General features: G+C 59.0%; 1 protein-coding gene across 1 annotated transcript in view; it reads left to right on the forward strand.

Moving 5' to 3' along the window:
• NFIC (nuclear factor I C) overlaps positions 1 to 25,051 on the forward strand; it is an 84,948-nt gene that overhangs the window by 55,724 nt on the left and 4,173 nt on the right. Inside the window, exons 5-12 of the mRNA XM_025042997.1 lie at positions 9,232 to 9,303; positions 12,737 to 12,811; positions 13,593 to 13,716; positions 14,333 to 14,457; positions 20,407 to 20,532; positions 22,039 to 22,223; positions 22,762 to 22,909; positions 24,871 to 24,956. Coding sequence (XP_024898765.1) covers positions 9,232 to 9,303; positions 12,737 to 12,811; positions 13,593 to 13,716; positions 14,333 to 14,457; positions 20,407 to 20,532; positions 22,039 to 22,223; positions 22,762 to 22,909; positions 24,871 to 24,956 — 941 coding nt within the window. The remainder of the gene's footprint in view (positions 1 to 9,231; positions 9,304 to 12,736; positions 12,812 to 13,592; positions 13,717 to 14,332; positions 14,458 to 20,406; positions 20,533 to 22,038; positions 22,224 to 22,761; positions 22,910 to 24,870; positions 24,957 to 25,051) is intronic.

A 25,051-nucleotide genomic window follows, 5' to 3' on the forward strand; every position in this document is an offset into this window, starting at 1 on the left:
CTTCCTGTCCGGAGGGCGCAGGCCAGTCCCTGGGGGCCCTGGACGCCTGGCATCTGGCCTTTCCCCTGTGATTGGGCTGAACAGCGCCTGCGGAAGGGCTGCGTGGTGGTTCCGAGACTCTGTGCGCAGATGTCCAGGCCCAGAGAGGGACAGGGCTCTCTGTGCGGTCACACAGCAAGGCCGGACCGACAGCCACTGCTCACTGCTGCTGGCCTTGGGGGCCTACGGCGTTCCTCGGCCCACAGGTCCAGGAGCGGGTATCTCCAGGGAATTCCTTGAAGCCCAGGGCAACTTGGGTTCTGGTCCTGCTGCCACACCACCAGGGAAGTCCCAGTTCAGTCTGGCCTAAGGCCTCCCTGCTGTGACCCCAGCCCTGGCCGTCCTCAGGATGGCTGGCTGGCTGGCAACCCATGACTATGAACCTCATGGGCAGGATTTCCCGTCTGTTCATTTTATTCTTTGCTATGTCCCCAGAGCCTAGTACAGGGCCTGGTGCACAGTAAGCACTCGATACATGTGACAAAAGAAAGAGTCACAGTTTCTCTTAGGCGGCCTTGCACGGACACTAATATGGGATGGGAGTGGGGGCTCAGGGACCGCAAACGGGTTGTACCATAAGTGGACGTACACGGAATCTGTTGTCACACTTCTTGGGAGGGACACGAGGAGATGAATTCTCGAACTTCCCCATCGTCGAGCCCAGATCCAGTACCTGGTCTCGTGGACACAAAAACCGCGTTTGAGCAGAGCCCTGAATAAGTGAGGGAGTGAGCCAGGCAGGCATTTGCAGGAAAGGCATTCCAAAGACAGTGAACGGCACGTGCAAAGGCCCTGGGGCAGGACCGAGCCTGGCGTGTGGAACAGCGAGGAGGCCTGTGTGGCTGGAGCAGCATGAGCGAGGGGGAGGGGGAGGAGGGGAGGGCGGGGAGGGGACGGGGCAGGTCGCGCAGGGCCATGTGGGCCACAGGGAGGGGTTGGGCCCGTAATATATTTATAGACCCAGGCTCGGTCCAGCGTGATGGGGGCTAGGACAAAGGTTTGGACGAAGCACCAGGGGATGGTGTTCATCTGGGCTGGGAAAGATGGCGAGCATTCTCCTGAGCAGGATAGGGGCAGGGCCTTCCAGGACAAGGAAAGTAGAGCCTTAGCTGCTAATGTTTAAAAACGACTGGTGACACCCAGAAGCTGGGAATTCCAGGGCCTGGCTTTGGTTCTCTCTCTGGCTGGCTGGTGATGGGAGGCAGACGTGGCAGCCCGGCAAAGCCAGCTATTTGGAAGGCCATTGGGGCTGGAAAATAAACCCGGCGAGCTCGCCGTGATAGCTGATGCTGGTCCAGCGGACAAGCCGCTGAGCCCAGTGGGAACGCCCGGCTCTCCCGTACCCCGCTAGGTTTTAAGCACGTGTAATTATGGTTTCGGCAAGTCCTGTCCTTTCTACATCCCAGAGATGAATTAAATATGACCCCTCTGTCTATCCCCAGGCCATCCCCCGGGCCAGGCTGTTAGGCCTGCCAGGATGCCGGCCCATACCTCCTCCCATCCTCCCAGGACTCGAGTCCAGAATTCACTGAGCAGCCAGGGACTCTGTGTGTGTGCGCGTGTGTTCGTGTGTGTGTGTTGTAAAATAGAACTTAAAATTTGCCACCTTAACCACTGTTAAGTGGACAGCTCAGCGGCATTAAGCACACGCACATGGCTGTGCCACCACCGTCCAGTCTCCAGGACTTTCTCAGCATCCTGAACTGATACTTTGTCCCCATTACGCACTCACTTCCCTCCCCCTCCCCCAACCCCTGGCTCCACAATCTACTTCCTGTCTCTGGATTTGACTCCTCTGGGGACCTCCTGTGAGTAGACTATACAGCATTTGTCCTTCCGTGACTGGCTCATTTCCCTGAGCACAGTGTCCTCCACGTAGCAGGTGTCAGAACGCCCTTCCTTTTTAAAGGCTGAATAATATTCCATTGTCTGGGTGGACCACGTTGTGCTCATCCATCCGCCCGACCGCGGACACTTGGACGTTTCCACCTGTTGGCCGTTGTGAACGATGCCGCTCTCGGTGCGTGAAGATCTGTTTGCGCCTGTGCTCTGTTCTTTTGGGCACGTACCTAGGAGTGGAATCGCTGGCTCATCGGGAGAGCCTGTGTTTGACTTTGGAGCAACCTCCAAGCTGTTTTCCACCGTTTTACCTTCCCACCAACGGTGCGGGAGGGTTCCGATCTCCCCACGTCCTCATAACCAGACATTTGAAAATAGAACGTAGATCGAGTCATCTCTCTCCTCATCGTGCTTGAGAATAACACCCAAGCTTCTCGCTGCAGCCCACGTGGCCCTGAGTGGCCCAGCTGCTGTCCCCTTCGGTCCCCTGTGCTCACCGTGTTTGACCCACAAGGTCCGTCTCTGTTCCTCAAACTGCCCAGGTTTATTCCTGCCCAGGCCCTTTGCTCCTGCTGCCCCAGCTCTCCCCACGGCTGCCGGCTCCTTTGCACTCCTAAGTCCTCGTCACTAAAGTCGCCTCCTCAGAGAGGTTCTGCCTGACTTCTCTGCCGAAAGTCACCCGCAGAGCCACTCTCTGTCCCCTCACTCGGTTTTACTGCCTCAGCGACACTTGGAACCGTGTGAGATTATCTCAGACTTCTTGTGTTCGCTCATCTCCTGTCTGTCTGTCCCCCCGGGCTCTCTGCCATCTCGCTGATGCCTGGAGAGCAGTAGGTGGTCAGCAAACGGCCGCGACACGAATGCCAGGTGGCACGGTCCTCTATCTCCCGGTTATGAGCCGTGGAAGTTCCAGCCACCAGGGTGAAGGGAGTTGGCGGGAGCCCTTCGGGGGGCGGGTGCTCCAGGGCGGGAAGGGCGGCACCGGAGGCCACGGCAGCGCCTTTGTCATGGGCTGGGACAGGCCAAATTTGGGCTCATGGCCACGGACAGGAAAGAACAGTTTGTACACTCCGTCAGCGAGACCCAAGTTACATTTCTATTGTCACCGTGATCACGTGTTTGTGTGAGCAGAAGGCCACAGGAGTGGTGACGGTCCAGCTGCACACAAACACCCCACGGACCTGGGAAGTCAAGAGCACTGGTCCCCAGCCAAACCGGGGTGTCACTTCAAATACCTCTGCTGTCAAGGGCCAGCCTCTCGCTTAATGCTAGCGTGAGTGTGGTTAGCTGTGCTTCATGCCTGTGTGTCTCGCTGAGGAGATCTTTGAGGAAGGTCCTGGAATAAGGGGAGATACTGAGGGAACAGCCCCTGCCAAGGCCCTGGGGCAGGACGTGCCTGGCGTGTTGGGGGACCAGCGAGGAGGCCCATTGGCTGGAGCGAATGAGGGGGAGAGAGGGAGGAGGGGACGGGCAGGTCGAGGGCCTCGTGGGCTGTGGGGAGGACTTCAGCTTTGACCAGAGGGAGACGGGCAGAGGAGGGACAGAGTTCATTGAACTAATAAGTTTGGCAAAATGCTGCCACCCAAACAGCACACCCTCAGAGTCAGGCAGCGGTTGAGGGTGACCGCTGGGCAGATGGGGAAAACTGAGGCTCGGAGGGGAAGAGAGACATGAGTCCAGGGTCACACGCCAGGTTGTACCAGGGCTGGGACTCAGACCCAGGTTTAGGGGGACGGCTGTAGCTTCCAGGAGACGCCCCAAGCGCAGGCGAGTTTGGGAGCTGCCACCTCTCCTCCAAGCCCTCAGTGCGCCCACTTGCCCTGAGATCCCCACAGCGATGCCTTCTGCCCGTGGAGCGCCAGGCTCAGGAAAGCGTGTTCGCACCGCGAGGCACAGCCACAGGACGTCCCCTGATCGGCCACTGGGCTACCTCGGTTCGCTGGCCTCTGTGGTCTTACTTTAGTTTTGAGTGTGTCTGTCCACCGTGTCCTCACGCAGTCGAGAATACTTTCTGAGCAGCCCCAAGGACAAAGTGAGTGCCCGGCCTGGGCTGGGCTGCAGATCAGGAGGAAACGGGAAACTAGCTGGCCTCTGAAGGCCCTGATCGACGTTGTGCAAAATTCGAGGAGACGTTCATTGATATGTTTTAAAGAGGGGGGCAGACAGAGCCGGGTCGGCATATCTGTCCTCTTCGCTGTGTGGCCTTGGGTGATTTAGTCGTCCTGTTCGGGTAACCCGGGGCTGACGGCCTCATGCAGGGACGGCTGCAGGGAGCTGAGAGAGACGAGGTCATGTGCATCGGTTTCCTTTCCTGAGGACATAGTCGCTCGTCTCTCCTGGGGTAGTTTCGAAGATTAAATGAGTCAATAGAAATGAAACTTCTATTGCCCACGTCGGCAAAGGAATGACTCACTGAATGGTAACTGTCGGATGTACAGTCCTGGGCAGTGACTTCGTGCGCCTCCCAGGAGCTCCAGGCCCAGCCTGTCACACGTCAGGGGCTGCCGCCGGCCCCTCCAGGGTGTGTGGCCTCCCCTGCCCTTGGCACGGCCTGAAGTCGTCCTCCTGGCTTCTTTGATTATTTGCTCGCCGCCCATTGCTCCCCACATTCGGATGTCAGGGCCGGGGCAGGGAGTTTGTCTCGGTCACTGCCGCGTCTCCCAGTTTCCCAAGCATTTGGTGCTCAGGAGGCACTGAGGGACCCAAGGAAGTCAGTGGCAGCGCAGCTCGGCTCCGATCTGCGAGTGAGATGGGGCTCGGAGACACGAGAGCTCCCCCAAAGACGCAGAGCGAAGGGCCAGAGAGAAGACGTTTTAGGCCTGGGGGTCACGTACTCTGTTCTCTTTTTAGAATCCTTTAGAAATGTACAAGACCCTTTTTTATTATTATTATTATTATTATCGCCTCCCCCTAGAGAACCTTTTTTAGACATTTTTCCCCTAATTGCTGTACCCCCCAAGAAATTTTAACATCAGCGGTTTATTACAAACCTATTTGTGTATTGTATCTATATCTACATATCTACGCTTCATACATAAAAAGAGCGAGATTCTGTAGCCTCCTCCGTCCCTTCAAGAACCAGTTCTCACCCTCACCCAGAATGGAGCTAGACCAGGGTATGTCCCCCTCAGCACTGCTGACATCGGGGCTGGCTCATTTCCCAAGGGTGTCCCAGACACTGCGGGGTGCTGGGCAGCCTCCCCAGCCCCGCCCACGCGAGGCCAGGAGCCCCCCCACCCCGGGGTGACAGCCACAGGTGTCGACGCAGTGTCCTGGAGGGCAGAGCTGCCCCAGTTAAGAGCTGCCATGTGAGACAGACAACTTCTAGTTTACATCGGCTTTGGGAAATGGATACTGCGAGCTGGGCCTCAGTTTACCGGCCTCATCATCCGAGCTGGGCGGATTCGATCAGGTGATGTCACAAAGCTCCTAAGAGCACAGCAACCGAAAGCTGCTGCTCGGGCCCTGGGGCACCTTGGGGTGCTGGAGATTGGCCGGCCTTTAGACATCATCTACTGTGGGTCCACTTGTCCAGGCCGAAGGGTGGTCCGTTTTAGGGCTGGATGTCTACGTACGTGGCAGGGGGCGGGGGGAGTCGTCTGTTCCCTTTTTAACCCGGGTTTTCATGGGACGTTCAGAGCAGCTCGACCCAGCAGAACTTTCGGTGATGACGGCCATGGTCGGTCACCACCAGCCACCTGTGGCCATTGCGTATTGAGAGGTGACCCGTGCAACGGAAGTCCTGCATATTTCATTTCAATTTAGCTCATTTAAATGCAAAATCACATGTGGCTAGTGGCTTCCGTCCCAGGCAGCTCTAGCAGCTGGGGAGTTTTCAGGTCAGCAGGTGGATGAGAAATATTTCGAGGTTTTAGAGATAATTAACAAGAAGATGGCATTAAAAAAAAAAAAAAAAAAGGAAAGAAATTCTGACACAGGCCGTAACATGGACAGAGCTGAGGATGTTATGCTCAGTGAAATAAGCCAGACACAGAAGGACAAATACCGTGCGACTCCAGGCATATGAGGTCCCCAGAGGAGTCGCATCCATAGAGACAGAGAGTAGATGTTGGAGCCCGGGGCTGGGGGAGGGGAGGGGAGTGAGTGTTTAATGGGGACGGAGATGAGAAAGTTCTGGAGACGGGTGGCGGGGACGGTGGCTCCGCACAGTGAAAAGATTTTTGCCACCAACCTGTGCACTTAGAAATGCTTCATTGGTAAATTTTACGTTATATATTTAACCACAATCTTACAATTAATTTTAAATTTTTTTTTAATGAGATGGCGTATGCATATGGCATCAGATTATTTAGAAACTACACTTATTGAAATTAGGGAAAAAAAAAAAATTCCCGGGACTGGAAAGCAGTGAGAACTTCTTCAACCCAACAAAGAGATCTATAGAAACCCACAGCTAACATCATTTAGTGGCGAGAGACCAAATGACCTCCCTGAAGATCAGAGGCAAGACAGGGATACCGGCAAGGTCCCGGCCAGCGCGATAAGGCAAGAAAAAGAAATCAGATTGGACAGGAAGGAATAAAACGCCCTATTTGCAAGTGACACTATGCTCTACACAGAAAACCCCAAGGAGTCTGAAAAGAGAGGCTCTTGGAACTACGTGATTCCACGAGGTTACAGAATCCAAGATTGACACACAAAAACCAATCGCACTTCCAGTGCTTGCAATGAACCGAATGAACCGATGAAACAAAAAGTAAATTAAAAACGCAGTATCCTTTAAAATCTCTCTTCAGTCTACCATGTACTGATGGTCAATTTGGTGGCGGCCCTTTCACACTTTGTATTAGCCGACTTGGTGGCTCTAGGAGGCGGGGTTTATTATCTTGCCCATTTTACAGATGAGGAAACTGAGGCTCAGAGAGGTGGTGTGGCTGTCCTGAGGTCACAGAGTGAATGAACAATGGGACAAGGGCTCTGGCTAGAGCCAGCCATAGCCTCGACCATTGCTTTCAGTGGATACAAAGTAACCAAGGCACAAGCAACAACAAAAATAGCACTAACAGTAATAGGGTCCCCTCCCCCAGTAGCTGTGGGATGTCCTACGCACTGGCCGCTGTTTGGGGCACTTCACTGGGTGTGTTACCACCTGTCCCCTGACGGGCAGCCACCGAGGGAGGTGCCGTGGCTGTGCCCACTTCACAGATGACGAGAGGGCGGCCCACGGCCCTGTCTGCCCGGTTCCGAAGCACCAGCCCAGAGGTGGCACTCACGAAACACCCCGCTTCTTGGGGGATTGCCCGAGTGGCAGCCGGGCACCGCTGCCTGCTGAGGCCGTGTGGACACCAGCTCCCGAAGAGGGTCCCGTGCCCAAGGCCCAGAGCCCAACGGATAGCTGCCCGGGCTGGGCGCTTCCCAGCGGGGTGGCTAACTGTGCCCAGCCCAGCGCCGTCCAAGCGGGACTGGCCGACTTGGAGGGGCTGCCGGCTGCCCAGCCTGGGAACGGCCACAGGGCTCGGGGCCGAGCCGGGCATACTCCCCCTGGCCGCTGCCCAGCCATGCCCAGCCCGGCTGCCCACGGCTGCGGCTGCAAAACCAAGTCAAGCGGGGGGCTGCCCCCATCCGCTCCTGGACATGAAACGGAAGCTCGGGGCCTTGCACGCGCCCCACTCCTGTGCTGTTGTTTATGACACACTCAACCTCGGCAGCCAGAATGTGTGCAACACACAGTGTGTGTGCAAAGCCCCTAGCACCGTGCCAGGCAAAAAGCAAGGGCTCATGACTGTTTTAGGAAGTGTCATCGTTATGATCCCCATGACAACCTCGAGGGAACCGAGGCCCCCAGAGAGGAAGTGACCTCCCCATGACCACACGTCCTCTGAGGCTCCCAGCTGGCTGGAAGCTCAGGCGTCGCGTCGATCCCAGAAGTCCGATGGCTCACGCACGTGCAGGGAGCTGGAGGTCCGGCTGCCCACACGGAACGCAGCCCACCCCCCAGCAACACGGGTTTGGACTTTGCGGGTCCGCTTACATGTGGATTTTTTTTTCCAGTAAACATTGTAACTGTATTTTCTCTTTCTCGTGATTTTCTGATTAACCTTTTTCTTCTCTAGCTTACTGTATTGTAAGAATGCAGTACATAATCCATACAATGGACAAAATACGGATTAATTGGCTGGTTACGTTTATCAGTAAGGCCTCTGCTCGACAGCTCTCAGTTAAGTTTTGGGGAGTCAGATCGTAGAAGGATTGTCGCCGGTATGGGGCATCGGCGCTACTAACCTCCACGTTAGGGGTGTCAGCCGTGACCCTCATAACAGCACAGCTGGCGTGGGGCGGGCACTTTTCATCAGTCTAACCCTCGGTCTTCCTCGCCTATAAAATCGGTACAGTAATCATGCCAGCTTTGTGGCTATCTTAAGGATTTAAGGGGACCTCCGAAATGGGAACAGGAACGCGCCATATGTGCAGCCGTCTTAGAGGTTTGAAAGTGACACTAACCGTAGTCATGGGATGGACATTGCCACGTGTGCCCGACGCGCTTCGCACGCATCGCCTCCCTGCCACCTCCTGGCAGCCTGGTCAGGCCCGGGCGATGCTCACGCCCACTCGAGAGAGGAGCAAACTGCAGCTCAGCACAGTTAAGTGACCCGCCCGATGCTGCCCAGCCACGCTCCCGGCGTTGGGGTGTGGCGGGTGAGGGGCGCTGATCTCTCTCTCGCTGGTGTCGGATAGTGATCGATCACCACCACCTTCCTCTTTGACCTGACAGACAGATAGATGGCCGGGTCCGGGGGTGCTGCCAGGCGGGGCTCAGCCCTGTGGATGTGGGTACGGCAGACGGAGCTGGCATGATGGCCCCCCAGCCAGGCCGCCAGAGCCGGTAACGCTGAGCTCAGCGTCTGTCTACTGTGTCCGTCTGCCAAGGAGCCTGATTATTTTTAGATAAGATGGAGGGGCGGGCGCCTGTGCGGGAGGGAGCCCAGGCATCGGCCCCCTCTTTGGGCGCCCTTAGTGGCAGCCCGAGACCAAAGGCTGAACCCTCAGACTTCAAGGCAGAGGCTGAGGGGAGGGGCCTGAGGGCTCAAGGACTCACTTCTGGCCCTCAGTTTCCCCGTCTGTGAGGTGGGCACGATAGCACCACCTTCGAGAGCGGAGGCAGGATTAAATAAGCTGCCCTGTTTCGCAGATAAGGAAACTGAGGCTCGGAGGGGAGGGGGAAGAGCTCAGACCTACGGCCGAGGCAGCCCCTGCACGTCCATGACCTTCTGGGGCAGCACCCGAGGGAGGGGGCCAAGCAGAGACTCCGGGCCTCGCGCGTTCAGGAGCCATCCTCTCCCCCGGGGCGGGGGTCCCTGCAGTGGCTCCAACTCCTCCTCTCTGTCTTTGCAGACGCGGAGCAGAGCGGCAGTCCCCGGGCAGGGATGGGCTCTGACCAGGAGGACAGCAAGCCCATCACACTGGGTGAGTCCAGGCACGGCGCGGGGTGGAGGGCACGGCCCTGGCCCCCCTTTCCGGGCACCCCCCTTTGTGCCCTGTGTGGCCCTCCGTGCACGCTTCACACAAAAAAAACAGCCGTGCTATGGGGTAGGTGCTGGGTGGTTCCACTTTGCAGATGAGGAAACTGAGGCTCAGAGAGGTTAAGGGGTCTGCCCAGGGCCACCCAGGGAGCTGGGGTTGGAACCCACAACTGAGCTCCCAGAGGTTGGGCTCCTAGGGACTCAGCCCTCAGGCGAGGCCCCGGAGGGCCCCACAATCCCATGCAACATTCAGTGAGTAAGATAAGTCAGCTCTATGTGGCGGGGGTTGGGGGGAGAAAGCGCACGAATTTGCCTGAAGCAGGGCTGGGAGTGGAGCCCCAGAAGACAGAAAGAATTGGGAAGCTGCTTCTGCCCTGATCCCCCCTGGATCCTGACCCCCCCAACATCTGTCCTCTCTGAAGTGGCCAGAGGGCTCCCGTGAGCACCCGAGTGAGGTCTGGCCCTTCCTCTGTCCACCACCCTCTAGGGCGCCCGCCTCCCTTGGGGTAAAAGCCCAAGTCTTCCCCACGACCCACGACCCACGAGACCCTGGGCGACCTGCCCCGCCCCCTCCCTGCCCTCCTGTCCTCCCCCTCGCTCACGCCACTCCAGCCACACGGGCCTCCTCGCTGTTCCTCCGACACGCCAGGCTCGGTCCCGCCCCAGGGCCTTTGCACAGGCTGTGCCCTCTGCCCGGACAGCCCCCTGCTCTCCCTCGCTAGATCTCCCAGCTCTCAGCTCAAACGCCCGCCTCTCAGAGTTTCCCAGAGCCCCTGGGCTGGAGCAGCCTCAGCCACTCTCGATTAAACACCGCCCTGTTTTATTTCCTCGGGAGTTCCTGCTCTCAGGCCTGTCTGCTCATCTCTCCTAATGGAGTGTCACCTCCTCGAGGGCAGAGGTTTTTCTAACTGCCCCCATCACTGTGTCCTCGAGGCCTACAGTAGGACCTGGTACAGAGTCGGTGCTCACTAAATATTTGTAGAGATAAAGGAGGGAGGAACGAAGCAGATAGAAAAAGAGGAACTAGAGAGATGATACGGGGTGGGTGTGGAGGGGGAGAGAGACAGAGAGAGAGAGAGAGAGACAGAGAGAGAGAGGGAGAGAGAGAGAGGAAGGACGAGATGAAAAGGAGAGGAAGGAAGGGTAGCGGGTGTGTGAGGGCATCCGTTGGATGGGCCAGCGCAGCCGTGCCCTGGGAGGCCAGCTGGTTCCGGAAGGTTCACAGGCCCCCAGACCGCGCGTCACTAGCCGCCTGTGACCCCTCATCCTCCGTGGTCTCCTGAGATCCCCAGACGCCTCCCTCCAAGCCAGATGTTGAGGGCCGGCGGGGGCAGCATCGCTGGACCGGCCCTGCGGGGAGCTCCAGCGTCTGCTGCAGGAAATCACTTCCGCCCCGCCCGCCAGGGAGTCCCCTGGAGATGGAGCTGGGCTAGCGCCGCACAAACAGGAAACCCCGGTGGGGGCAGGGAGGGGGGCGTGCTGACACCAGCTGGCCAGCTGGGTCGGCAGGAAGCAGCCACGGCCACTTCCCCTGGACACTGGGAGGCCACCGCCCTGTCCTCCCGAGATGTTTGGCCCTGAGCCTCCTCGCATAAGCCCGGGCAGATAGTAGGTGCTCAGTAAATGGTGGGCACGAAGCTCATACCCAGGGAGGCTAGGGTTCAGGGACTGTCCAAGGTCTCAGACAGCTGGGGTCCTGAGCAAGGCCTTGAGCGCCCTGTGGCCCGTGCTGCCCCCTGGGGGCCGAGAGAAGAACTGCTGCCTGCACATACCGTCCCCGAAACCCAGAGATGCCTGCCTGCCTGTCCCATCACCTCTGACCACTGTCCCTGGCTCCTCCCACCCCAGCCCGGTTGGCCTCCAACCCGCCAAGTGTGTTCCAGCCTCGGCCTCTGCACAGGCCACTTGCTGCTGCGAACTTTGAGGCTCCCAGGGAGGTGGCAAACGTCACATTTAAGATCATCCTGATCAGAGCAGCCCACACAGTGCCACATTTTAACTCATGTATTCCCATTGTCCCCCGGTTCCCTGAGGTCTCAGTAAAATGTTCCCCTCAGTGAGGCCTTCTCTGTATAAGACAGGCCCCCTTCCCCGCAGGCTCCCCCAACCCTGCCCGCCTCACCCCTGCCTGACACACTTCATCTTAGCCTTAAGGATATTTAAAGGTTTTCGTATTATGATAAAATAAACATAAGGTAAAATTTATCATTTTAACCATATTGAAATGTAAAATTCAGTGGCATTAAGTACATGCATGATGTTGCGCAACCATCGCCACTAATTCCAGAACATTCCATCACCCCCAAAGAAACCCCATGCCCATCAGCAGTCATTCCCCAGCCCACTCCCCATTCCCCTCCCCAGCCCCTGGCAACCACAAACGCTCTCTCTGTCTCTGTGGATGTGCCTGTTCTGGACATGTCACGTAAGTGGGATCACAACCACGTGGCCTCTCGTGTCTGGCTTCTCTAGCTGAGCATCGTGTGTTCAGGGGTCTGTCCACATTGTAACGATGTCAGGGCTTCACTCCTTTTCATGGCCAGGTAATAGTCCAGCATGTGGATGGACCACGTTGTGTGTATCTGTTCACCCACTGACGGACACATGCGCTGTTTCCAGTTTGGGCTGTTGTGAATCGTGCCGCAAACCACCCCAACCCAGAAGAGAAGGTCCCTCTCTCTTTGACATTAGGCAGGAGTGGCTCCGAGGGCATAAGACTTGAACTTCCACCTGCGGAGCCTCCATTCCGCCTGTGGTTCTGAGCCTGTCGCCAGGCCCTGGTCTAGGCACGGGGGACACGGCTGGGCCTGGGCAGAGACATCCCTGCCTCCATGGAGCTCCCAGTCTGGAGGGAGCCTGGTGCAAAACGCCAGCGTTGCCTGGGGTGATGGGTGATGCAGAGGAAGCAAGCCTGCCCCTCCCAGGTAGTTTGCTTCGTGTCACAAACTGCCCAGACGACAGGGTGTATGATCCCCATTTTAGAGATTAGAGAGCATCGAGGCTCAGGGAAGGGAAGGGATTTGCCCAAAATCACAGCCGAGTGGTCAGTCGAGCCAAGATTTGGAACCAGGTCCAGCCCATTTGCAGCCTGCTGCAGCGTGGGAATCCCTGGGTGACGGCGAGGCTAGATATGGGGCCCACCTAGCCCCAGAGAAGGGAGTCTGGCTGAGGATACTAAGGACTCCGCTCCCGCTGTGTGAGGGCGCAGGGACTCCCTCAATGGACCGGAGGGTGTAGCTGGCCAGTCTCCCACTGCAGGGCTGCAGGGTGTAGATGGGGTCACTGGCCAGGCTGGGTCCAACCCCCGGGGTCTGAGCAGCTCCAGGGTGTCGAGGAGGAAGACAGATCCGCTGACCCCCATTCTCTCCTCGTTCCAGACACGACCGACTTCCAGGAGAGCTTCGTCACCTCTGGTGTGTTCAGCGTCACCGAGCTCATCCAAGTGTCCCGGAGTGAGTGTCCTCACCTACTCTGGGCTGGGACCCAGAGTGGGGCAGAGCTCATACAGGGGAAAGGCCACTGGAGAGGAGAGAGGCTTCAGGACAGAGGTTCCAAGAAGGAGGTGGCCTCAGAGAGAGGAAAGGGGCTCAGGGAGGAGGGAGGAAGCCATCACCCCTCCCCCTTGGCCCCCTCCAGCCACCTCCCTTCACCAAACCAAGGTTCCTAGGAAGGGAAGTATCCTAGGAGCAGCCCAAGGTCAGGGTGACACGCTCCTCCCCAGGAAACAGACTCCAGATGCTGGGTGGAGGGGCTGAAGAACCTTTGCTCAGCACCCCTCCTTCCTGGGGCCCCCCCCACCCTGTCCCAAGAGGGGATCCCAGAGGGCCCCACCTCCCCTGCCCACTTTGCTTCCTGTCCCTTTGCCTTCCCTGTGAAGCTACTGGGGACCCACTCCACTCCCTCAGACACCCCCGTGTGTACCCCCCAGAGAGTTCTGCTTAACCCTGACCATCACCCTCCCAGCAGAACCTGGCCTCCCGGAGTACTGGGAAGCTCGGCCTCCAGCTCTGGCCCTGCCTCTGCCTCACAGCGTGACCTTGGCCTATCCTGATGGCCTCGGTCTTCTGATCCACAAAATAAAGCCAGTTTCAGCCAAATTAGGAACCAGGCCATTTGGGAAGGGGTTCTCCTTGCAACTGCCTGCCCCCAGACAGCTCTCCCCACTCCTCCAGGGCAAACGGCCACCCTGAAACTTGCCCTCTCCCTCATTCTCCTCTCTGTCATCCTCTACAGCACCTGTGGTGACAGGAACAGGACCCAACTTCTCCCTGGGGGAGCTGCAGGGGCATCTGGCGTACGACCTGAATCCAGCCAGCACCGGCATGAGAAGAACGCTACCCAGTACTTCCTCCAGTGGGTATGTGGCCGGGTCCCCACCTCTGGGCCTTTCACGACCCCTCGCCCACCTCCTTCCGGCCCCAGCCGATTCATTCCTCTTCCTGGAATGCCAGTTTTCACGGTGCACTTGGGAAATTCCTACTCATCCTTCAAAACTCAGCCCCAAGTGCCTCTTTCCCCTGCCCTGACACCCCGCTCTCGGCTCGAGTCCTACAGGCCCAGCCCTGGAGACTCCATAGAAATGAAGACACTGGTTCTTGCTGACTGTGTGACCTTCAGCTGGTCACGTCGTGTTTGCCTCGGTTCTCTCACCGGTGAAATGGGGTCGTAATCCTACCGGGGTGCCCTGAGGATTACAGTAGCCAAGTGACCAGCCAGGCTTTCGGGGCTTTAGTCTGCACTCTGTGTGACCTGGGCTGCGCCCCTCCCCGCCTCTGGTCCCAGGGGTCCCATCCTAGCAATGGCCAGGTTGAAACAGGTGTCAACAAAACTGGCTGAAAGTGCGCGGCTTCCGTGACGTCTCGCGAGAGCACCCTCCTCGCCCCGCCCCCTAGGACCGGAAGTTAGCACCGCCCGCCGCCACGGCCCGCGTCTCCGTGGTAACCGGCCTGCGCTCTTTTCCCCTCGCCCCTTAGGAGCAAGCGGCACAAATCGGGCTCGATGGAGGAAGACGTGGACACGAGCCCCGGCGGCGATTACTACACTTCCCCCAGCTCTCCCACGAGTAGCAGCCGAAACTGGACGGAGGACATGGAAGGAGGTGGGGCTGGCGGCGGGGACTACGATTTCCGGCAGGCACTGCGCGGGCGCCGGGGAACGGGATGCGGGCCTGGAGCCGCGAGGCTTCCTGGGAGTTGTGGTCCTGCGGGCTGCGTGCGGTTGGAAGTCAAGTCCTGACTCGCGTTCCGGGAGCTATTTGGTTCCGCTCCGGCCGGGGAGGGCGGGCTCTCTGCCCGGCCCGACTTCCCCGCCCTCTCCTCTTAGGGGCCGGTCTCGAGGGGCGGGGTAGGGGGAGGATCCTGATCTACAGAATCCCTGCTCACTGGGGTCCTCCTTAGAGTTCTGTATTATCCGTGGGATCTTAACCTCGTGCGATTCCAGTTCCGTGGGAGCCCCGTGTCTTTCTCACAGGGCCCTGCCCGGGAGGATTTTGGTTTGTTGCTCTTGGTTCACAGGGGATTCTCTCCGGATTCTGTAGTGTCAGCATTTCCGTAGGGTCCCTGTCTTGTTGAGCGCTACCTCCTAGGGATTCTTCGTCTTCTTAAAGATTTTCTCCAAAGATTTCCCTTCTTTGGGATCTCCATCTCCACCTCGGTTTTCATCCAAAGAGTCTCTTTAGCCTTAAGGTTCTGCTCTCTAGAGGGCTGGCATCTACGACTGTCCGCAAATAGTGTGCAAAGTGGCACAAAGGCTTATGTTACACTGGGGAGGGTGTTCTCATCCTTCCTCAGATTCTCTGCAGGGACCGTGCCTCCCCCCCCCCACCCCCGATTTTAGGAGCATCGTTTTATCTAATCCCTTATCCATTGTCCAGGGTTCAGCCCACAGAATAACCTCATGGTGACAAACGCAGACTCGAGTCCACCAGCCCTTAGAGCTTCCTGGTGACTCCACCTCTCCGAGCCTGTTTTCTCATCTGTGAAATAGGGATGTTAATATCCGCAGTACCCATCTCATAAGTTGTTCTGGGAATTAAGTTAATTAATACATCCAATGTCCCTAAAGCAGGTCTGGTGCGTAATAAGCACCCAGTAAACCTTGAGATTTGTTTTCTCCTCCCCTCCTCTCTCCCTCCTTCCTATGCCTGTAGAGCCTGCTTTCTTTTAAAGATCTGTCTACGCAAAGTGCCATGCCTACAGGGTTCTCGAAAAGCAACAAACCATTACAATGAAGAGGGCAGGTTCAAGCATCAGAGAGACGTGGGTTTGAATCCCAGCTCTGCCCTTGGCTCACTGTGTGGGCTGTGTAATCTTGGGCAGGTGACTTAACTTCTCTGACCCTTGGTTTTTTCATCTCCAAAATGGGAGTAATGAGATAACTCTTCTTTAAGAAAATCGGAAGGAGGAAATGATACAATGTGTGTAAAGCAACAGTCTGGCACATGTAAGTGCCCAGGAAACAGGAGAGTTTATTGTCGCTCACGTCTATAAAATTCCCATCTCCGAATTGGTGTCTAACACATCTGGTCGTGACAGTTGATGTCCCCAGGGTCCTCCCTCTTGTATGGTGTGGCTTCCAGAGCAGGTACCTAACTCTGGGAGGACCTGTCTCTGTATTTATTAGGCTCTAATTTAGGGGTCAGAGTGTCTCTATGGTTCTGTCTTTGTGGGTTCCTCATCTCTGTCAGGTTTGTCTCTATAAAGACCTTGTATTCAGTAAAGTTTAAGTTTGATCGTGAGAAACGGACAACCCAAACAGACGGTACATTTCTCTCACCAGTAAATGGCCAGCCATCAGCAGCCCTGGGCAGGTGTGTGATGTGAGGGACTTGGGCTCCTGCCTTATGCTCCACCGAATGTGGTTTTCATTCCCACCTCATGGTCCAAGATAACTGCTGACGCTCTAGCCATCATGTCTGCATTCCAGCCAGCAAGAAAGAAGGGTCAAATCTAGGCATGTCCTCTCCCTTTAAGAATAATTTTCGGAAGATGCACTTACCTGTTCTGTTTATCTTTGTGTCCCTGAGCTAGTAATGTGGCCGTACTGTGTGCTGCAGGGGACACCGGGAACTGTAGTCTTACTTGGGGCAGTTGTGTGTACGTCTCAAATTTACGGGTTTTGCTACTGAAGAAGAGTAGAGTGGATATTGGGAGACTTCTGCTCTCTCATTTACTGATCGGGAACTCAAAAGCACATCTCGCTGACTATGATTAAAGAGGCTGCCTGCACGTAAAGTGTATACCACTTAGAGCTGAAAGACAGCCTCCGAGATGTAGCCGCAGCATCCCTGAGAGGGACAATTATAGCCCTAAGTCTATCGATTAGGAAAAAAGTTGGAAATAAAAAAACCAAGCTTTCAACTCAGGAAGCCCAAAAAAAGAAAAACAAACTTTTACAAGGAAGGAGAGGTTAGAGCGAGTCGCTGGGGTGGCTGGGGCTTGGCGTGACCTGCCCGCCCTGAATGGCAGTGATGAGGGGACAAGGAGGAACCCGCTCAGAGCCGGAAGTGGGTGGCACAGGGGGTCTGTCCCCCGCTGTCTGCCATTGGTTGCCTCCACCGATGACAAACTCACCCTCCTCTGGGAACCTCAGTAAACGGCAGTGAAGGCCGCCCCTGCCCCATAGGTGCTAGAAGCCTAGGGGAGATGGATTCTTGTCTCCTCCTCTTCCTCCCCCGCCCCACCTCCTCCTGGCCTCCCCCAGCTTCCTGTCTAGACAGCCCCCAATTAGCTGCTCATTAAGGGGGTTAAGCTGATTAGAGCACTCTCTCCCTTCCTCTGTATTGGCTCCTTCGGGCAGCCCTTAGTTACCCCCCACCCCAGCACCACAGTCTGCCAGCCCCACCCGGGCCAGACCCCTGCAGCCACACCTCTCAGGCCCCGTGAGCCAGCTTCCAGGCCTTCGCCCGCTCCGTGCCCTTTCTCCTCCTGACCACCTCCGGAGGCCTTCCCAGATTGCCCATCCAAGCAGGGCAGAAAGAGGACACCTTCTGTTTAGCTCCCAGGGTGCTTTGTTTCTGTTGCTTCTGCGGCCCTCCCGCCGGGGACGTGTGCCCCACACATAGACGGGTCACCTGGGTGAAGCGGGCAACCCCATTTCCCTTCTCTGTCCCCTGGGGCTCCCCTTTCTGTTTGAACTTGCAGGCAGGACAGGGTGGCAGACCGTGGCCTGTGGAGTTAGAGTTGGGTCTGAATCCCAGCCCACCGCTTGCTGACTCTGTGGCCTCCAGCAAGTGACTTCTTTCCTCGGGCCTCAGTCTTCACATCTGTGAAGTGGGGGTGGCTCCCGTTAGCCCTGCATCGGGTGGGCGGCTGTGAGGGTGATGTGGGAGCAGGCTCTGAGCGCTCTGCCCAAGACCTCGTAGGGGTCTTCAGTGGGGACCATGGGGCCGTGTCTGGGGACATCTGTGGTTGTCGTGATGGGAGGCTCCTGGCATTGAGGGGCTGGGCAGGGATGCTGCCCCACAGGAGTGACCCAGCCCAGTGTCCGCAGTGCCGAGGGGTGGCCTTACCGCAGAGCGGGTGCCGGTCTCAGTAGAACCAAGCCCCACTCCCGTTCACCACACAGTCACCTTGACCCTGAGCTCTGGGGCCCCGGAGACACAGCGGTCAGCGAGAGCCGACCCCAGCCCGGTGGAGCCGGCATTCTGGTGGGTGACAGCCTTGTTTGTCCTGCGCGTGGTGGGCGCTCAGATGAGAGATACACGGGCCTGCTTGGTCACTGAAGAGCATGTGCTCCGACGGGGACCGATATGCACACGTGTTCGTGACAGACACATGTGTTCATGATAGGCACACGTGTTCCTGACAGACACGTGTGTTCATGATAGGCACACGTGTTCGTGACAGGCACATGTGTTCGTGACAGGCACAGTGTTTGTGACAGGCACACGTGTTCGTGACAGGCACACGTGTTCAACCCAGTGGCTTATGTTTGTGATAGGCACGTGTGTTCGTGAAGGTGAACACCAGTGAGGACCTACAGGCACAGTGTTCATGACAGGCACGTGCGTTCGTGACAGGCACACTTGTTCGTGACAGGCACGTGTGTTCGTGACAGACACAGTGTTCGTGAGAGGCACGTGCGTTCATGACAGGCGCACGTGTTCATGACAGGCACACGTGTTCGTGACAGGCACAGTGTTCGTGACAGGCACATGTGTCATGAAGGTGCACCCTCCGACGGGGACAGACAGCCTGCTTGGGTGCGGCGGGCCTTTACATGTGTGTGTTGGGAGAAAAGTGGCCGCTCAGGTGAGGGACGCTACAGGTTACATGGAGAGGCAGTGGCTTGGATGGGGACCGTACGGGCATTTGTTAACTGGACCGGGCGGCTGAGGCTCAGATGTGGGCAGTACAGGCCTGTTTGCTGAACAGACGGGACCCCCCAGCTGCGGCTGTGGGCTTAGGGCCCTCCGGAGCCTGCCCGGGAGCACTGAGGGGTGCCACAGGCAGCACATGCACCGGCTCCCCCGCCGCCTGCTTCTCCGCCTGCCCCTCCACGGGCCGCAGCAGGCTATTTCCATCCAGGGCAGGCCGATCTGGGAACTCCCCCCGGGCGAGGGTCTGACAGCCCTAACCTGTCTGCCACAGCACCCCCAGCACACACACTGCGTGCGCACACGCACACGCAGAGCCTACGGGGCCAGCCGCCTCCTCAGCCCACAGCCCTTGGTCCTGGGGAAAGGCCAGCGACCCACGTGCCAGGACACGCTCCCTCACACAGCTCGGCATGTCCTCAGGGCCGCTGAGGGCAGCGGGCTGTGTAACAGCGAAGGCACTTGACAGCCTGAGTGGCCATCGGGGTGCCTGGTCCCCAGATCTGGTTCACCCCAAGCTGTGCTGTTAGAGAGGACAGCAATCTCCCCGTATGGAAATGCCACGAGAGGAAGGGGACAGGGCTGGGGGACACGTGCAGACAGATGCCCGCCCTCGGAAGCACGGGGACAGACCCCAGGAGCAGCGACAGCATGCCTCAGAGGACGGCAGGGTTTCTCACCGGGGCGACTCTGCCCACAGGGGACACGGCCACATCCGGGGACATCTGTGGTTGTCACGGGGTCTCCTGGCATCGAGTGGGTGGGAGCCAAGGATGCCATTCAGCCCTGCACAGTGCCCGGGACAGCCATGATGGAGGAGAACCCCGGAGCAGGGGACCTCGTGCTGGGTTGCAGGAAAGTCAGACCCCTCGCCATGGTCTCAGTGGGTGCATTTCACGCCCAGATAAATTTAAAAATAGTTTCTAAGCACGTCCCCCTCCGGCTCCACCTCCCTGAGAGTCCGGCTCCAGACATGGAGCCGGGCCCCGGGCTCTGCATTTTGGGGGGCACACCGCCATCGGCAGCTCTCACATCCAGAGGGCGGCAGAAGTGGGGGTGCAGGCGGAGGGCCAGGGGCACGCAAGGCTCCTCAGGGCTGGCGCGTGCCCGGCACTGGAGTGGTCCGCCCTCTGCGTCACGCTGACAGCGGTCCTTCCTGAGCCGGCGTTTGCTCTGCGCCAGGGTCTCCATAGATTCCCTGTGCGTTCACGTTTCACCATCCACTCTCTCGGGGGTGAGGGGTGAGGGGCTGAGCTGTCAGAGTTTCCCACGGCCAGGGGCATGACAGTTAGCAAGCGGTTCCAGCGGGCGGCCGTGTGCCAGGCCCTGGTCTGCTGGCTTCACGCGTCGTAGCTCACGTAAGCCTCGCGCTGGTCCTGCACGGAAGGGTCCCTTCCTGGCGAGGACGTGGGGACGCGCACGCCGCTGCTCGGGGGCTGTGGCGTCCTCTCGGCTCGCCCTTCTGCCTTCTCCGGGGCTCAGGTGTGCCCCCGGGGGGGCCTGTCTCTGGGAGGAGAGAAGGCTGGGGGCTGGCTGGGTTGGGGACACCAGGGCCACGGACCCCGAGCAGCGCCCCCTCCCTGCTCTGAGCCTCAGTTTGCTCCGTCTGTAAAATGGGTCCCCTGGCCCCTCGCCCATGGGCTCCTGGAGAAAAGAGGGGCGAGGAGGGGGGTGGGCCTGGGAGCAGAGCTGCCGTGCCGAGCCCTGCGGCCCCCCGCGCTTCCCACACAGGCATCTCGTCCCCGGTGAAGAAGACGGAGGTGGACAAGTCGCCTTTCAACAGCCCGTCGCCCCAGGACTCACCGCGCCTCTCCAGCTTCACCCAGCACCACCGGCCGGTCATCGCCGTGCACAGCGGTGAGCGCCGGGCCAGGCGGGCGGGCGGGGCGGCCTCTGCCGCTGTAGCCTCCCGGGGGCTCCCAGGCCTGACTGTCTCTCTGGGCCTCAGTTTCCCCTTTGGCATGAGAAAGAGGTGCAGCCTGTGCCTTTTATGCCACAGTCCTCAGACGACAGTGTCAGGCGGTCACAGAAGGGGGTGGACGCGCCCAGCGCGTGGCCGGACACACACAGGCCACGCGGGTGACACGGGGATGCTCCCGGCCACACAGCCAGGAAGTGTCACGCTCACAGCGCAGGGAAACAGAGGTCAGCAACCACGGCATGTGAGCCACGCTGGTCACTCCGTGCCTGGCCCTCCCTTTGCTCGTCTGTCAGTGGGGGCTCACCCCACCCCCGCCAGGGCTGACATTAGGACTGAATGAGTTAAGTCCTGGAAAGCTCTGGAATATCACCTGCTACCCCACTGTCACGATGATAACGACTTAGTTCCATACAAGGGCAGACGCGTACAGGGCAACGGGCAGAAATCAACCCAGTGGCTTAGACCAGCGGGTGGCAATCCAGGGCCCACAGCGCCTGTTCTCGTAAATAATGTTTTATTGACCCACTGCCACACCCTTCATTCGCATGTCATCAGTGGTGGCGATCAGGCCAGGGTGGCAGAGTCGAGTGGCTGCGACAGAGACCACGTGGCCCCAAAAAGCCGAAAACGTTTCCTATCTGGCCAGGGGCTGGAGAGAGAGAGGGAGGGGGAGTGACCACCAACGGGCACAAGGCTTCTTTTCGAGGTGATAAAAACGTTCTGGAATTAGAGAGCGGATATAATAAAACCCACTGAATTGTTTAGAACAAGGGAAAAAAAGCAAATACAATGAAATATTATTCGGTCATGAAAAGGCACGAGGTGCTACAACATGGATGGACCTTGAACACACGGCTCTCACTGAGGGAAGCCAGACGCACAAGGCCACACAGCGTGTGGTGCCATGTTGTATGTGACACGTCCAGAACAGGCACGCCCACAGGGACACAGTGGGTTTCGTGGGTACCAGGGGCTGGAGAGGGGGTTGGGGAGGGACTGCCGATGGGGACGGGGATTCTTTTTAGGATGGCGAAAATTTCCCAGAAGAGGTCGTAGGGATGGTTGCACCGTCTGTGAACGTGCCAAACACCGTCGAATTACATACTTTAAATAGGTGAATTTTGCAGGATGCCAATTATATCTCGATTAAAAAAACACATTGACTACCCTGTCCTTTACAGAAGGAGCTAGCCGAGCCCACGGTTAGGCTGGGGCCAGGTGACCTGGGCTCGGACCTTGCCGTGTGGCATGGGGCAGAGGCATAACCTCTGAGAGCCACCAGGTCATTCTCTGTTAAAAAAGGTTTTAAAACGCAGGGATGACACAGGAACCTCGAGGGTTTGCCCTGAAAGCCCCCAGCTCGGGCGTGCGAATGGCAAGGCCTGGCCCAGCGGAGCGAACGAGCCAGAGCCCACGGTGACCGCCCTGTCCCCTGTCCACAGGGATCGCCCGGAGCCCTCACCCGTCCTCCGCCCTGCACTTCCCCACGACCTCCATCCTGCCGCAGACGGCCTCCACCTACTTCCCACACACGGCCATCCGCTACCCACCTCACCTCAACCCGCAGGACCCGCTCAAAGATCTCGTCTCGCTGGCCTGCGACCCAGCCAGCCAGCAGCCTGGACCGGTGAGTGTGGGCAGCCTGCCAGCACACAGCCGCACGTGACCTCGCGGGCCGGCGGCCCTGCGTGCATCCTCGAGTTGAAACGGAGCTGTGAGCGGCGGGGGTCCCCCGGCCTTTCTCAGATGTGAGCGTGGACGCGTGTGCTTTACAAAGTTCTGTGAGATCAGACGCGGGCCACGGCCGCGGCCAGGCTGGCTTTCGCCAGGCATCCACGCAGAGCGTCCAGTGGTCAGAGCTTTTCCGGTTTTGGGACCGTGAGCGTGGCGGTGGATGGTAGGTCCTGGTGACAAGCGAGGAGAGGCATACGGCCGTGAGGCCACCCCGGGCGTCTGGGCCTCGTGGGGCAGGAAAGCCAGCGGTACCAGGCGGCTTGAGAGGGAGGGCGCATGGCCCCAGGACGCTGGAGGCCTGTGGGCCTGCGGGACCCACCAAACTCGTCCGGCCACGCCAGCCTTGTCCCCCACCCGGCAGGGCTGAGGACGGCAGCCCGAGGCGGAGGGGGTGCCGCCGCCTTAACCACCTGTCTCTCTGTTCCCCCCAGTTAAATGGAAGTGGTCAGCTCAAAATGTCCAGTCACTGCCTTTCTGCTCAGATGCTGGCACCCCCGCCCCCCGGGCTGCCGAGGCTGGCGCTCCCCCCTGTCACCAAACCCACCTCCGAGGGAGGAAGCACGTCGCCGACCTCGCCCTGTAAGCACTCGGGGAAGCGGTGCCCGTGGGCCCCCCACTCCCCTCCCCGACTGCTGGGACCTGGCGGGTGCCGGCGAGTTTGGTGTGTCCACAGACAGGCCTGGGGGTGCCACAGGGCCTGGCCTGTATGGGTCAGGGCAGCCTTAGGGAGCAGCAGGGGCAAGTCTGCAGTCTGCCCCCTCGGCCAAGTGGCCCAGAGTCACCGTGTGCCCGCTCTGGGCCCTGAGCCCTCCTCCCCCACGGGAACAGCGGGCACAGCAGGTGAAGGTCTCCGCCGGGGCCCAAAGGCCAGACCCCCGGGTGCCCTGTGTGGAAGGTGAGAGTCTGTTGTTGCGGTGTTAAAATCGCGACATTTCATGTGATAATTTCAGAGTTCTCAGTTCTTGGGCAGAACCTGCCACAACAGGCCCTGTTCTCGCCAGTGACCTGGCCCTGTCGATGGGACAGTCCCCAAGTGCCTGACCCCAGAAGGCCCTGGGTTGTCTCCTCACCTCCCAGACCCTCCCACTCTCTGGACGTGGCTCCCGATTACAGCTCGCGAGCCCCTGTCCTGGGGTCCACCCCTTCAGCACGGGCTCTGCACCCAGCCTCTCCCTGGACCCCAGAGCAGACTTCGTGGGCCGCTCGACCTTCACCAGGCTGCGTCCCTGAGGCCCACAGAGCCTACTGTCCTCCCAGTGCCCAGTACCTGGAGCACCCGCCCTGCCTCCTCTCAGGCTGAGCCGCCCCAGTGGGGGGCCCTGGGCAGACTCTCAGGCTACTCCCCTCCACCTCGTTCTGCCCCCGACCGCCTTTTTGAGTGTCTCTCCTTCGCTCCCCAAATGAGGTTCCTGACCCCCCCAAGCGGGAGGGACCAGCAGTTCCCCCCGGGCCATGGGCCTTTTTCCCTGCACGGGCACCCCCCGCCCCCGACGTTCCCTCCCCCAAGCCTCGGGCATCCCTGCCGAGACCCAGGGCCGCTTTAGGTACCAGCGGACGGGTTCTGTCCGGGTTCTGTCCGAACACAGATGAGTGCGGGATGCTGAGTGTGGATCCGGCCTCTGCAGCTCGCTGCCTGTGTGACCTTGGGCAAATGTCCTCCCCTCTCTGAGCCTGTTTTCTGAGCCAAAAAAAATGGGACAATCACAGTGCCAGACGCGTAGAGCGGCAAAGTAGGTCAGGGATCACGTTCAGGGAGGCGTCAGGCGCGGGGCTGGGGACCGCAGACCACCTGCTTTCTCTGCGAGATGGGGGACTAGTTATGTCGGCTTCGCTGAGGCCACCGAGGGCTAAACGGGATGACGCCAGTGCCAGCATGCAGTACGTACTCAGTAGATGCAGAATAAACGGGGGTTCCCTCTCCTTCCGTGCGCCCGGTTTTTAACTACACGTCCAGCCTGCTCCCCCCGCCCTTAGCCCCCGGGTCTTCACTGCCTCTCACTTCTCCTCGCTCTGGGTGAGACCCGCGGGCACCCTCCCACCAGCCCAGTCCCAGCCTGTCTGAGGCCCCCGACTCCCGCCGTCACGGCCCAGCTGTAAATTATTCACTCACCAGCGAAATGTCATCGGTGAGGTTAAAATATAAATTCACGTGTGCACGTGGGTGCAGACACCCAGCCTTCCGCGTGCCTCTCCGGGAGGAAAATTAATCAATGACACACCCTCAGTGATGGATGGTGCCCGTGCTTTGGGGTGCAGGCCGCGTGGGGTGCAGGCCGCGGGCGCAGGGCGGACCAGGCAGTGGAACGCCCTGAACAGGCCACAGGCGGTTTCTGAATTACGAATCTTGCGTCCTGTGCCGTCTTCGCTCCTGGCAGACGCCCCTCCCACACGACCCCGGCCCGCGGCTAGGCTTCTCTGGGGACCCGGGTCGGCCGGGGAGGGCTCTGAGCGCTCTGTGGCCCTGGGCAGCGGCCACCCTCTCTGGGTGCTCCCGCGCAGCCCCCTTGCTAACGGGCTCTCGGTCTCTCTCCTCCCTGCAGCCTACTCTACGCCCGGCACGTCCCCTGCAAACCGTTCCTTTGTGGGATTAGGACCAAGGGATCCAGCGGGCATTTATCAGGCACAGGTAGGGGCCGAGAGGCCGGCTGGCGCGGGGGAGGGAGGGCCAGGGCACAGGGGCCCGCCCGGGCGCACAGGGAGAGGCCGGCCTGCTGGGTCCCC

The sequence above is a fragment of the Pteropus alecto genome, unplaced genomic scaffold, assembly GCF_000325575.1.
Source record: "Pteropus alecto unplaced genomic scaffold, ASM32557v1 scaffold30, whole genome shotgun sequence".
Classification (NCBI taxonomy): domain Eukaryota; kingdom Metazoa; phylum Chordata; class Mammalia; order Chiroptera; family Pteropodidae; genus Pteropus; species Pteropus alecto.